Raw genomic sequence first — 14,419 nt, forward strand, 5'->3', positions numbered from 1 at the left:
TGTCACTCTTCCCCCTAGAGGGCCCAGAAGGACCTTTATGAATATACAAGTGTGCAAAGAACAGTTAGAGCTTGCAGAAAGTGGCCAGAAGACACATGGGTATGTGGGTATGCATCCTAACACAAGGCACACAAAGATGTATGACAGGGGAATATGTGGGAGGATTGGGAGATGTACACATATGAACAAACCTCAGAGGACAGTGACATGATCCAGAGATCATGCTCCAAGTAGAAAAAGAAAATGATAGCTACTAGCAATAAGTTCTGAATTTCCTCTAAGGTTTGATCTTCATCAGACCTTTGGTAGAGAAAGAAAACCCAGAAAGGCTGGGGGCTGAGGCCTGGGCTAGAGTTGGGCAAGGTAGAGTCTCCTCAGACAGCAGCATCTTCAGACTTATGCATTGGTCTTCCCTCCCACAGGAAGCGGAGCTAGAACGCCTGGAACGAGAGTTTGCAATTCAGTCCCAGATCACCGAGGCTGCCCGCCGCCTAGCCAGTGACCCCAATGTCAGCAAAAAACTGAAGAAGCAAAGGAAGACCTCTTATCTCAATGCGCTGAAGAAGCTGCAGGAGATCGAAAATGCAATCAACGAGAACCGCATCAAGTCAGGGAAGAAACCCACCCAGAGAGCTTCGCTTGTCATTGATGGTCAGTGCCACACACAAGCTCCCATCCTGCTCCCAGACAACTAGGTCCCGTTAGATCCTCCTCTGGATCCTTACAGGTTCTAAATAGCCTCTTACCCACACACCTTATGGTCCGTTCCTGGAAGGGGATGGGTAAGCCTGATGTTCCCTTCTAAGGATGAATTGCAATTGGAGGTACAAATGAAAGGGACCATATACAAAACCCTGATGTCACTTATGACACCTCTCTGGGAAACCTGGAATGAGTCAACTCTCTTCTTGGATGTCACCATGAACTAAGGAGGTTACTGTGATAGCCCAGCTTAGCTTCAAGATAGCTGAGGCTCTGCAGTTCTCAGAGACCTAGCCTCCTTTCCTAAGGCTGGAAGGCAAAGTGCGTAGTCAATGTATTGGAGTTAAGTCTTTCAGGCCACCATCCCACCCCAGTCTCCCTCCCTCAGGCTGATTCTACTACCAGGAGCTTCCTATCCCAAGCACTGTGGCTTGAAGGATTGGATAGTCCCTCATGGATTGTCTGGAGTATGCGCTCGTATCCCTGCTCAGGGCTTTGGTGATGCTCGACGGTAAACCAGAAATCCCTCATATCCACCACCAAGCATGAGGTCTTTCCCACAGTTACCATCTTTTCTTTTTCTCCAAGTCATTGAATTCTTGTTAATGTAAGTTAGAATTCTCTGGAGGGTATGCATGTTGAGAATACCATCTTAGTTCTAAGAAGACAGAAACTGATATAGAGGTTTCCGCCCCTCTCCCGTATGTGTGTGTGTGTGTGTGTGTGTGTGTGTGTGTGTGTGTGTGTGTTTCATAATGGGTGCAAGGTTTCAGTATGGAAAATGAAAGCCCTGTCCAAACAGAAGGTGTGTGGTGTGGTTGTATAGCCATGTTGCTGTACTTAGGCCCATGAATACTTGAGAGGGGTGAAAATGATAACTGATGTTACATATATTGTAAATCTAGCTCTGTCCCCTAAGATTGGGGGTATACTAAGGAACCCGTGGTGGATTGGAGATTACAAGATGCCAAAGACTGTCTCCATAGAGTTCACCTATCAAATAATACAGAAAAAATGGGTTCATAGTTGGGAGGGATAGGGCTGACCATCAGTCATCCTTTCGTTCTAGGAACTATTCTCTCTGTGCCTTTCTCTGCTGCCTTTTGCCATGAAAAAGAAACTCGATGGCATTTGAACTTCCCTGCTCTGTAGAAGCACCTAGAAGAAGCATCAGAGCTATGTCTGGGAAGAGCAGCCTGGGGGCCAGGGGCAGGGGGGCTGCCTGTCACACCAGGTGGCCTCAGGGAGCCCATTCAGAGGCCTGCCTGAGTAAAGGCTATTTTCTTGGGTCTGCTGCCAGCACTGGCTTATAAATCATTATTTGTGCCAGCTCCTGATTTCTTCCATGCAAACCTCCAGCCATTTTTGTTAACTGCTCAAGAACCTGCCTTCTCTACCTCACTGCCACAATGAAGTGATGTTTTCATCACAGAGGCCTGTCTGCATTAGGAGTGAACATGCTCCTTAGGGCCTCAGCATGTGTTTCAAGATGAAACCCTAAACTCAGAATCTGAAGAATTTAGACCTTTGCTAACCTCTCCAGTGAACAGAATCATTTCGGACAAACCTGTCTTTCCTGGGAGCACCTCAGTTTCCCCAGTGGGAGGGAGGATCCTTTTACTGTCTCCCTCTTGAGCGTGTTCCTAATTGAATGGTGACTATAAAAATAAGCTTCAGAGGGATGGAGTCTGTATTTAGCAGGCTTGTTTTCTCTCCTAATAACTTAAGTTCATTGAGAAACCATTTATAGCCGTGTGAGCCAAACTAGGTTCCCTCCCTTGGTTTCAGATCTGTTGAATAGCAGCTGCTGCCTTCTTTGGTTTGGCCGGTGCTTGCCCGGAGTTTGTTCTAGAACAATGGCGTGGTTTAACCAGGTCCTACCTCCTTTCTATGACATGCTAAGCAATAGCATCTGGTGAACGAGAGCCTAAGTACACACAGACCAGGGCCCATTGCAGAGCCAGGGTGGGGAGGGTGAGCTAACAACCCAGCCCCCGACTGTCAAAGAAAACACCCAACAGCATCTTTATGTTTTATGGCTTCTTCTCTTACTGATGCCAAAAAGATGGGAGGGTGTTGCCAGGGTTGGAGGAGGTCAGGTTCCTCTCCTGCACACTGGGCTCTGTTTTCAAAACATGTTGATCCTGTAGACTTTCATTTTTTATCTTCTAGATGGAAATATTGCCAGCGAAGACAGCTCTCTCTCAGATGCCCTTGTTCTGGAAGATGGTAGGTTTTTCCCATTCTCTGTTCTTATAAGTGCAATCCAGATTAAACCAGACTATTCCGAATGCTGCCTGGGAATGGCCTTGTATACAGGAAAGAGGCAGCTGAGACGGCTACTGGCTGGATTTCTTGTTGGCTCTTTTTTTTTCTATTGTGTTCCATTAGCATAGAAAATAAACATGCATGCTCTGATAGCCCATGGTACGGGTTGAACACTCTTGGGATAGCTGGCCTAGAGAATTATTCTTGGCCCATATAAGCCAAAAGATTAGATGATATTCTTGAAGTGATATCTTGTCTCTGTAGTAGTCAAAGCACTTTTTGGCTGGCATGGTAGATTTAGTCCTGTAATCTCAGCACATGAGAGGTAGAAACAGAGGCAAGAGGATCAAAAGTTCAAGGCAACCCAAACTATATAACAGGATGCATATCAAAACCAAACAAGGGCCTGAGAGTGTATGTGAGAACACTTGCCTAGTGGATGCAAGGCTCCGAGTTCCACCCTTAGGCCAAAAAAACCAAGACAGAAAAACACAAGTAGAAAATTTTGAAGTAAAGAGCCTGCATCATCTATGTCTCCCTTTGGGTAGTCCTGACTCAGAGGGGAAGAGGCAGACATTGATTTGGGTTACACAACAAAGCTGGGGACCTGCCCGGAGAGGCTGAGCTACACAGAGGACATGGCCTAGCCTCTGCTCCTGAGACGAGAGTGAGAATGTCCCTTTAGAACCTTGGAAACTTGTTTCATTTCCTGTTGAATTCTCAAACCTGGCAACTGCCAAGGGATATTTTCTTGGTGAGTCTTAGGAAAGAAGTTGAAAGCCCCTCCTGCCCCACGACAGAAGCAGGCGTTCCAGACTTAGAACCATTTCTGAAGTTCTTCCTATGGTTGCTAAACCAAAACATTGGAAGACGAGAATACTAATTATATGGAAATCTATTAACTGGTAGTTAATTATTTTTGCCCTCTAGGAAAACCTCAGGCACCCAGTGGTAAGTGGCTATTCAAACAGAAAACATGAAAGGCCAATCCAAGTCACAGTAATAATGATAATTGCCATAATAATAATGTTTGCTCTTGATGTGGGGAACCTAGAGAATAGCTACCCAGTTGTCTTTCCCTTGCTATTAGAAATTAGATTGTTGAATCTGACTGTCTCCTGCATTAAGTGGGTGGGGAAGCTGTGGTGTTCCATGAGAACATAGAGGCCTATTTAGAATATGAGACCCTCCCTGGTCTAGCATTGATCAGTGTCCCCTCGGTCTGCCGAGGAAGGAACAAGCTGATGCGTCCCTGTGCTAGGAGTTCCCAGGGCTATATGTAGTCATTAGCTAATTTTGAGACATCATGATAATAGTTTTGCCCAACCTCCTGGGCCTCCAACCTCCTGAGAGCTGAGATTGTCTCCTCCAGTGTCCCATGTTCCCACTCTCACTTCCTAGAGATTCCTCCTGTCCGTTTTGAAGGGCTAGCAGGAATAGACCAGAACACATATACCTGGCCTTTGAATTTTGGTGACTGAGAATTAAGCTATGAAAAGCTCAAAAGTTGAAAATGGATATAGGATCCCATGAATGGTTGGTGGTGGAATTTCCCTCTAGTGCTCCCCTCGTCTCCCCACTTCCCTGTGAGCACTGAGCATTCCCTCTTTCCAAAGCCACATATCACCATATCTCTTCATTAAACCCTCCTCATGTCTCTTGTTGATTTTCCCAGGGTCAAAACTGCAAGGATAATAGTTCTAAAACAGGATTTTCACCCTGGCACATCTATGCTTATGTTGAGAAAGTTTTCTTGTAGCTTTCAGGCCAAATCTCAACTCCTTGACTGGAATTCAAGGTCCCAGACTATCTAGGCACACTCAGAATCCCTCCCTCCCTCCCCAACTCTCCGACTTCTCCTCAGCTGAGTAGAACCTCCTGGTTTATACCTCGCTCCCTCACTTCTAGATTTCTAGTCAGTTTCCTTCCTTCTCTGTCCCATAGCTCATTCCTTCCAGACAGTGACTTTGGGGATTGGTCCCAAGTAGCTCAGAATGGTATTGAACTCACTGTGTAACTGAAGCTGGCCTTGAACTGCTGACCTGCTTGCCTGCCTCTGTCTACCAAGGGCTAGAATTACAGGCAAGAGTCACTGTGCCTTATGAGGCATCTGCCTTCTTTGGCTAAATGGGTTTGCTTCCTTTGGAAGCCATCCAGCGTACAGATGTGTGAAATTGCACTCCAGAGATGGTGGAGGTAGGGTACTATTTCGACTATGCTGATGGGTATCCACTTGGGGGGGTACATATTTCACATGCAAGAGCTGGACTGGAGGGAGGGAAGCTTAGCCTGTTATAGGTGAGTGCAGTGTTGAGTGTGTACGCAATGAACACATCCAGAAAGAGAACTGGTTTGGTTTAGTGGAGTGGGGTGGGGTGGGGTGGGTATTTATGCCCCTGGGGAGGTAGCCAGGGTCTCTGGGTTGTGGCCTGTACCAGTGACCAGGGCAGGGGTGCTGGAAGATGCTTCATCTATATACTCAGGAGCTAGGGGAAGGAGGCCTTATAAGGTCAAACAAGGAATGAAGCTGGAGCTGGCTTTATGGCGCTAGGCTGAAACTGGGGAGATAACCAACATCTGCCAGCCTACCTTTGAGGTGTCCAGGTTTGAAGCTCCCTGGACCCCTTCTTCCTCTGTAACCATGGACTATTATGGTCCCACAGGACTGGGACCCTCTTCCTCCAAAACGCCTTGAGCAGAGCTGAGGATATAGCTCAGTCAAGAGCCCAGCACAAGGCCCTAGGCTCCATTCCGACATCACAGAATTAAATATGCCAGAACAGATGATAGAGAATTTAAGAAGCTTGTGTGGGAAGCACAGATAGTAGAAGCCAGATCTGTCAGCACATCTGTTAATTATATTTGACAGATAAACTTTAAATTCATTTTTTTCTTCTAACAAATATTTATTGAGTACCTACTGAGTGCCAGCTGTCATTCTAACCCTGAGGACATAGGGATTAACAGAGGAGATAAAATCCTCAAGAAGGTTAACTCCCCTCCCCCCCAGAGCAAATGAGATATGTTTAGTTTAGTGTCTCTTCAAACATAAGTCATGGCATAGCTCCATACTAGAGCATTTGCTTAGCATGTCTGAGGCCCTGGGATCATTTCTTAGCACCAAATTAAAAAAGAAAAAGTTAGAACGTTATACCCCATTTGCCTAGTTGGTATGAAGTGATCGCTTGTTGGTGACACTGAATCCAACTCAGACTTTATTCATACTTAACCAGAAATAATAGGAGTGCCCTTCACATTCAGTTAACCCTGCAGTTTAGGCCCTGCCCTGCCCTGGACTGACCAGCAGTGGGGGTAGTAGGGTTACGGGGACCTGGCGCATAGTTGATGTGTAGCTCCACAGCACTGATATGGTGTGTTGTTTGGGCAAAGGCTCCATCTCTTGTGGAAATAATGTCTCTGATTGGTTCTTCCTCCTCCTGTCTATGCAGAAGACTCTCAGGTTACCAGCACAACATCCCCCTTACAGTCGCCACACAAGGGACTCCCTCCTCGGCCACCGTCATCGCACAACAGGCCTCCTCCCCCACAGTCCCTGGAGGGACTCAGGCAGATGCACTATCACCGTACCGACTATGACAAGTCACCCTTAAAGCCCAAAATGTGGAGCGAGTCGTCTTTAGACGAGCCTTACGAGAAGGTGAAGAAACGCTCTTCCCACGGTCATTCCAGGTGAGCTGCATTGGGATGCCCAAGTGAGGTCGTCAAAGGCTTGCCGCTGAGCCTCTGTGCTTTCCCTCACTAACTGGACTATTTGTTAGAGCCCACAAATCACAGTATTCCCCAAAGCTACCTTTTCCTTCCTGGGACTTACAGCTCAGCAGTGCTCACAAAGCCCTCTGCTGTCCAATCCGGACAAGTACAGATTTGTCATCTGAAGGTGTGTGTGGGTGGGGAGGTAAGGGTTTGGCTCACAGTCAACCTGTTGGCAGATGGCTTTAACGCTGTTAAATTCCACAGGAATTAATTAGGAAATTATAGCCAGCAGCATTCCAGAATGGCACAGGAGAGCCCAATCAGAGGCTCCTCAAGGTGGTATAGACCCTATACCATCTTCCAGCCGATTTCTGGAGCCAAGCAGCTTAATGCAAACTGCACATCATCAGCTCATTACTTGGTCGTAGCTCATCAATGTCGTAGAGAAGATTATCTGGAAGACATTTAGGTCCACTTCTGTTTTCCTCGTGTTCTTTAATTATACAGCTCCAGAGGGTACCCTAGCAGGTACTGTTTCTTGGAAAACAATACGTGTTAAGGATGAAGGCTCCACAGAATAGGAGTTAACAATACGTGTTAAGCACAGGCTCTACCCAGTGCTTAACTGCAGGGGTGGAGGGGGAGAGGTGGGATAATGAGAGTTGGAGTCCTGGGCAAACTTTCCCTACAATTAGATCTACTGTCCCAAGCTAGTCAGCCCCTACCAATGGGGAACACTGTTCCATTGTATTAATATGATCAACATGGCTTCCCTCTGCTTGCTTGCAGCAGCCACAAGCGCTTCCCCAGCACAGGAAGCTGTACTGAGGCAGGAGTGAGCAGCTCCTTGCAGAATAGCCCCATCCGAAGCCTCCCACACTGGAATTCCCAGTCTAGCATGCCATCCACCCCAGACCTGCGTGTCCGGAGTCCCCACTATGTTCATTCCACAAGGTGAGTCTGGTGGGCCTTCAGGCTACCTGCCTTTCTGGGGCCTGCCTTTCTGGGGTCTAGTAAGTCATCATTAGCTCCAACCTAGCCCAGTTAACAGGGGAGCTAGGGTCAGACTTGATTCAGCCCACTGTACCCTGGACACTCAATACAGTTAACTCTATCCATACCTAGGGACTTGTGGAACCAAAGAACACCAGTCTCCTGGAGACAGCTAACAAGGATCCTAGTAGGAGTGGAAACAGGAAAACTAGCCCAGTTAATGTGGGAAAGTGCAGCAATTATATACACCCCAGGCTGATCTTTGCTCTACCCTCCATTCCTCATAGATCTTTCTCATGAGATCTAAAATCTATTCTGGACTTACTTTAATGCCTCAAGGTATACATTTATAATAATCAAGAGAAATGAACTGAAAAATAGACTTCCCTGAATCACATCCCTTCTCTAAGAAGTAAAGCTGGGTCACGGAAGGTCACTAGTAAGGGTTATGTAGTACACTTCTGCCTGTATGTATGTAGCCAATAGTCACTGAATTTGCATGAAGCATCCTATCACTGGGTTCCGTCATCTTCCTCTTGTTACTGAAGGCAAAATCTTGGTACAACTGGTAGGTATTTGTATTGTTCATGTTTAGGAGTTCCATGTTTCACCAGCCCTCCATTTTAGAATCCTTATAAGAAACAGTCATTGATTGGCACATTGGCATTCATTTCAGAGGAGTCTTTGGTTCAATCAGGAGAGGTCCTCTGTTAGACACTTTTGTTGTTAGTTTTGTTTTTGTTTTTGTTTTTTTCTGAGGGGGTTTGGGTTTTTTAATTACCTACAATCAATATTTTAAAGGGGTTAATAAAATGCTTAGAACATAGTAATTTGCTTCTCTGTCAATAGCATCACTTTCTTAAGGAGCAAAAGCCTTCGAGACATTGGTCTACACGTTTCATCCACTCCCTAGGTTCCACGTGGACTCCAGGGATTCTTAGCTCCCTTCCTCACCTGGAACCTATGGAAGAATCTGGCTTTCCCGGGGCAACCTTGCTGGGCTCTCCCATTGGTAGAGGCCCCGAGCCTGGCCTGTGATTTTTATGGGATCTTTTGACCCAGGACTCTAAGACCAATCCTGTCTTCCCCAACAGGTCGGTGGACATCAGCCCCACAAGACTGCACAGCCTCGCACTGCACTTTAGGCATCGAAGCTCCAGCCTGGAGTCCCAGGGCAAGCTCCTGGGCTCGGAGAACGACACCGGAAGCCCCGACTTCTACACCCCGAGGACTCGTAGCAGCAATGGCTCAGACCCCATGGACGACTGCTCGTCCTGTACCAGCCACTCGAGCTCAGAGCACTACTACCCGGCACAGATGAACGCCAACTACTCAACGCTAGCAGAGGACTCGCCATCCAAGGCGCGGCAGCGGCAGCGACAGCGGCAACGGGCAGCAGGCGCACTGGGCTCAGCCAGCTCTGGCAGCATGCCCAACCTAGCGGCTCGCAGCGGGGCTGCAAGCACTGGAGGTGGCGTGTACCTGCACAGCCAGAGCCAGCCGAGCTCTCAGTACCGCATTAAGGAGTACCCACTATATATAGAGGGCAGTGCCACACCCGTGGTGGTACGCAGCCTGGAGAGCGACCAGGAGGGCCACTACAGCGTCAAGGCGCAGTTTAAGACCTCCAACTCTTACACGGCTGGTGGTCTGTTCAAAGAGAGCTGGCGTGGGGGTGGCGATGAGGGCGATGCAGGCCGCCTTACGCCATCGCGCTCTCAGATCCTGCGGACTCCTTCCTTGGGGCGTGACGGCGCCCACGACAAAGGCTCCGGCCGTGCTGCCGTGTCCGATGAGCTGCGTCAGTGGTACCAGCGCTCCACAGCCTCGCACAAGGAGCACAGCCGCCTGTCGCATACCAGCTCCACCTCCTCGGACAGTGGCTCTCAGTACAGCACCTCCTCCCAGAGCACCTTCGTGGCGCACAGCAGGGTCACCAGGATGCCCCAGATGTGCAAGGCCACGTCAGGTGAGCAGGGTAGTAGGACGACGGTATCCTGGGTAGCCTGAAGGTTACCTAGACTTCACAGCCAAGAAAGGGAGTCATTTATTCTAGAAGCCTTGCTGTGGAATGTGGGAAGCCATGGTTCTTATCCCAACCCAGGTCTTTCCTTCTTTCCTTCCTTCCTTTCTTCCTTTCTTCCTTCCTTCCTTCCTTCCTTCCTTCCTTCCTTCCTTCCTTCCTTCCTTCCTTCCTTCACCTGGGCACAGAGCAAGCATTTCTTTTAGCCCTTCTAGTTAAGGACAGAAAGCCATGTAAAGTCAGGTCACAGGGTTTATCCTGCCAAGGGTGCAAGAAAAATTCAAGTAGGTCAGAGACCCAAGTTCTAACCTTGCCAAGAAAGGTTGGGTTGAAAGGTTGGGCCTGGATCTTGAGGCCCTGGGAAAAGAAGCCTTTGCTCTTGGAACCTGACCACTGATCTCCATAGGTAACTTGGCGGCTCCTGGCTTTTCTGCTGCTACTTTCCGTGTCTTTGATACTGTGTCACACTGAGGTTTGAACCCAAAGCACCGTACCATAACAAATCAAGCAAAAAATGGGAGAACTGTCCTTTTCCTTAAGATGTTCTCTATGAAATGCTAATGCTAATAACTGACATTAGTTGAGCATTTACCTTTGCTAGATCGCTGGTGGTCATTTGTATACTCATACCACTTAGAGAGTAGTTTTAAAAAAATACAACAACCTTTTCCTGTAGGCAGAAGACATGAGGGAGGGTAGGGGGAAACAAGAATAAAGGCAAAAGGGAAAACCAGTGAACTCTAGGATAGGAATTTTACTAAAAAGCCAGGATCCGGAGATGGGAGTCCCAACGAGGTGCAGCCCAGAAAGAAGCTGCACATTGTGCCTCCTGTCCCCACTGCTCCCTTTACTAGGGCATACATGCCAAAGAAGCTCCAGAGACTAGACAGCAAACGATCCGGCCCATCCTGGGCGTACCTCCGACTTCAGGGTCTTACAGCCCTTGTTCCTGCTCTGCTTATTTATCTGTAAGCTGAGGCAGTGGCTTCCCAGCAGGATTCCGAGAATGGATACATCTAATGTGTACCTCTGAAGGTCAAGATGGTTTCTAGTTCTCTCAGATCCAGTGGTTAAGTAACAAGGGCAAAAAGATAGAAGTGGTTCATTCTCTTAGATTACCATGCTTGTGTGGATTTGCTTTATTAAATAGCAGGAAGACATTACTAAGATTTTAGTAAAGTGTACCCCACCCACCCCTAAGGCCACCAGAAGTGCAAAGGAAACATCTCAGTAGGATTTACTTGGTGCTGAATTCTCCTGACTAAATCTACTCACATTTGGAGCAAATCTATGGCACATATGAGCTGCTAAAAGCACTGTGCACTTGCAGGGTTTCTGAAGAAGCAGATGGTAAGCCTGGACGCCCTTCCAACAATACAGCATGGTCCTCACATAGGAGCCATATCTAAAATGCCCCGGGGCAGCCCTTGTCTATGCTCAGGTCTCCACCACAGAAACATGGGGGCTTCCCATTCTGTGCAGTTGTAGAAACCATCCTGTGGCCATGGTCAGAATGGAAAGACAAAGTTAAGAGAAAATACAGTTGGGGGAACAAAGGTATTTCCACTGAATGCCATGGGGTCACCAAGACCCTGTCCCTCATGCCTGACACTGATAATACCTGGGTCTGTCATTGACTTAGGAGCTCCATGCTTGGTCTTAACTGTCATCTCCCTGCTTTTTCCACACCAACTCCATATAGCTGCCTTACCTCAAAGCCAGAGAAGCTCAACACCATCAAGTGAGATTGGAGCCACCCCACCAAGCAGCCCCCACCACATCCTGACCTGGCAGACTGGGTGAGTTGTCCCATGAAATCATTGACTTGGTTCTTCTAGGCTCTAAATTGCATTAGCTAGGAAGGACCTCATCAGTACTGGGTTCCCAGCAATGGGAGGATGCATCAGCAAATGGGTGCCCAGAATCACAACAATCTCCCTGAGCTTCTCCCCACCTCACCTTCTCCCCAGCTGGCCTACTGTTTTTGATAGGGATGAATTCTGTGTGTTCTGTTTAAAGGTAGGTCGTGATTCCTGGCTATAGCAAGGCAAGCAGCATTTGATTTTTCTGCAAAAATGTCAGGGGTAGGAGAGAGAACCCTGGATCAGATATTAAACAGACTTCTCAGTGTGGTCACTGTCTTAATATTGGGATGCATCCAAAGAAAAGGGGCTCCTGTCTTGGCTAAATGGTTGTTCTTCATCAGCAAATGGGAAACTGTACCTTGAGACCTTTAAATAGAGGTTGCCCACAGCAAAATACTAAAACTGGAAGTGAGCTTTAAGTGTGGACCTAGGGCCAGTTAGAATGCTCCAGTCTGCCAAAGGGTCAAGCAGATACAAGTGTCCTGCTTTGTTATCACAGGCTGGCATTTTCTACCCAGCTCCTCTCTTCTGTTGCTGTGTCTTAGATGGTCCATTCTGTCAACACCTGTTGGTTACTGGAAATGGGCCCCATATCCAGCTTAATCGCCAGCTTTTGCTTTGTTGGGTGCTGGTAAACTTGTCTGGGAAAATCCGACAGCTGTGAGCTGAGTTATAAGGACAGCACAGACCCCAGTCGGTTCCACTGCCTGCATCCAGGCTCCCACGCTTGGCATCTTAGTCCTCCACATTTATCTACAGTGACTTGACACCAGGCCTCTTCTGGAAACTTCATTTTTGGCAGAGAAGAGGAGGAGCCAACACTTATTGAGTACTTAAAACACAAAAGCTGGCAGCTTCTTTGAACATAAGTGAGTTCCATAGAATCCTGCCTGCTCCTGGCTAAGGGAAGCGGCTAGATGTTTTAGATTCATAAGTGAGACAGAGAACACAAGTCTCTTGCTCTATACTTTTCTGGTAGGTCCTAAAGTGTGGGCCCTAGAATAGCAGTTTGGGCTTCACCTGGGATCTTCTTGGCCTACCCAAAACCAGAATCAGAAGCTCTGGGATAGGCCCATTGGGTGTCCTTAAATGAACCCTTGGGTCATTAAGATCAATGGTTGGATACCCACTGATCCACTACCACACTGCCTCTTTACTCTTTTCAAATTAAGAAAACATAGTGTGTACAGTGTTACTCAGGTCTAGGCCTGGGGTGGCTTCTGCCAGTAGCTACCCCTGTACAGTGTTCCTCAGGTCTATGCCTGGGGTGGCTCTGCCAGTAGCTACCCCTCTCTTTTATTATAAATCATTGGCACTTGTCCATAGCAGCTCCAGCCTCTAAATCCAGACAGCTTCTTGGCTTATGCTTTGAGAATCTCTCAGGACTAATTCACACAAGAGCCACACATCTTTACCTCTATAGGCTAAATGGTATCATCCAACCAGGACACCTGGGATCTTCTGCGGGCCATGCCCAGATCTAACCATATGACTGCATCATTTGACTGAGAGACAGGCTCTGAAATTTACAGGCAGCCCTCCCGTGCCCACTCCCTCAAGTTGCTTCCACATGTAGCCAATGAGGGCTCACAACAAACTGGAAACAGAAGGTTATTGTCCTTGCAGGCCAGTGTTTTGCCAGATTGAAAATTACTCAAGAATAATGTGATAAGAGAACAAGACAGTGGGTAAAAATTACCACTGTCTGCCTTCCTAACAGAACTACCGAGGTCCTGTTGCTCAGTGATGGAGCCTGAGTGTTCTGCATGATTCTTACCGTGTCCCGGACATGTGGGTATATAGTCATTAGGTATCTCCAGTGTGTTAATAAGCTGCTGCTGATCCCGTGCATCCATTCTCCTATGTAACACGACCTCTCTTCTCTTCTCCTTCCGCTTACCTTTGCTCAGAGAAGCCACAGAAGACTCTCCCATCAGGGATGGGTCTGAGTCTCCAACTCACCAAAGTACTGATGAATAGAGGTATTGTAAGGGAACGTTTTGTTCTTACTGCCCACGTGTGTGATCCAGATGTCCCACATATGTGCTGCCTCTGCCCATGTCATAGTTTCCAAGAGGAAATGTCTGAATGGTGTGGAAGCTATAGTTTTTATGTTTTATTTCTAGCTACATGTGGCGCTATGTGTTTGGACGTGTGTTTTTACATCAGATGTAGTATAGTCCCCATGCTCTTTCCTGGAAGACCCCCCTCCCACCCCCAGTATGTTTAGACTCTCTAGGCTTTAAGTACAAAAACAAATTGCAGGGGTCGGTTGTTGTTCGCCAGCTTGGGACACACTGTCCACAAACACCGTGCCACTGCTGTTTTAAATACCCCACAAATACTGTAACTCATTATCCTACCACTTTTCAGTGGTATTTGCATGTTGCACCAAATGTCACAGAGTCCTGCTTTTCAAAATGTGGTTTGTAAATTACTGCCACCACCTGGGAGCTCAAGATGACTCCTGGAAGCCACCCTGGCTGCACAGTCAACTGCACACTGCAATCTGCAAGGTGCTGCTCTCCCAAGTACAACATAGTGGGACCTGACAGTCTAAAAGTAACTAACTGTACAGTGCTGACATTAGAAAGCACGGCAGGGATCACTAAAGCGATAAGGGGACCATGCAGCAAGGGCTTTCATAGAAAATGACAACCGAATCAGGCTCTGAGTAAGAGACAGCCACACGAAAGTACTGAGCACTCTACGACTTAAATTCTAGATGATCAAATGCTAAAAGGATTCAGAGATGAGAGATGCCCTTTAGTCCTTACACACACCTCAAGAGCAGGGAGGCAGAGAAACCATTCCAAAAGGGAAACACACAGGTGTGGCTACACGGGGGGGGGGG

General features: G+C 47.6%; 1 protein-coding gene across 9 annotated transcripts in view; it reads left to right on the forward strand.

The window, feature by feature from the left end:
- Positions 1-14,419, forward strand: part of Frmd4a (FERM domain containing 4A) — a 480,303-nt gene that overhangs the window by 460,367 nt on the left and 5,517 nt on the right. For 6 of the 9 annotated variants that reach the window (XM_031359491.1, XM_031359489.1, XM_031359487.1 and 3 more), the window contains 6 exons: positions 423-651; positions 2,875-2,931; positions 6,420-6,660; positions 7,474-7,638; positions 8,772-9,646; positions 11,403-11,499. In XM_031359491.1, the coding sequence (XP_031215351.1) occupies positions 423-651; positions 2,875-2,931; positions 6,420-6,660; positions 7,474-7,638; positions 8,772-9,646; positions 11,403-11,499 (1,664 nt within the window). Of the gene's footprint in view, positions 1-422; positions 652-2,874; positions 2,932-6,419; positions 6,661-7,473; positions 7,639-8,771; positions 9,647-11,402; positions 11,500-13,475; positions 13,548-14,419 lie in introns of all 9 variants that reach the window. The other 3 variants (XM_031359490.1, XM_031359488.1, XM_031359495.1) reach the window with 1 other exon arrangement.

The sequence above is a fragment of the Mastomys coucha genome, unplaced genomic scaffold (assembly GCF_008632895.1).
Source record: "Mastomys coucha isolate ucsf_1 unplaced genomic scaffold, UCSF_Mcou_1 pScaffold7, whole genome shotgun sequence".
Taxonomy (NCBI): Eukaryota; Metazoa; Chordata; class Mammalia; order Rodentia; family Muridae; genus Mastomys; species Mastomys coucha.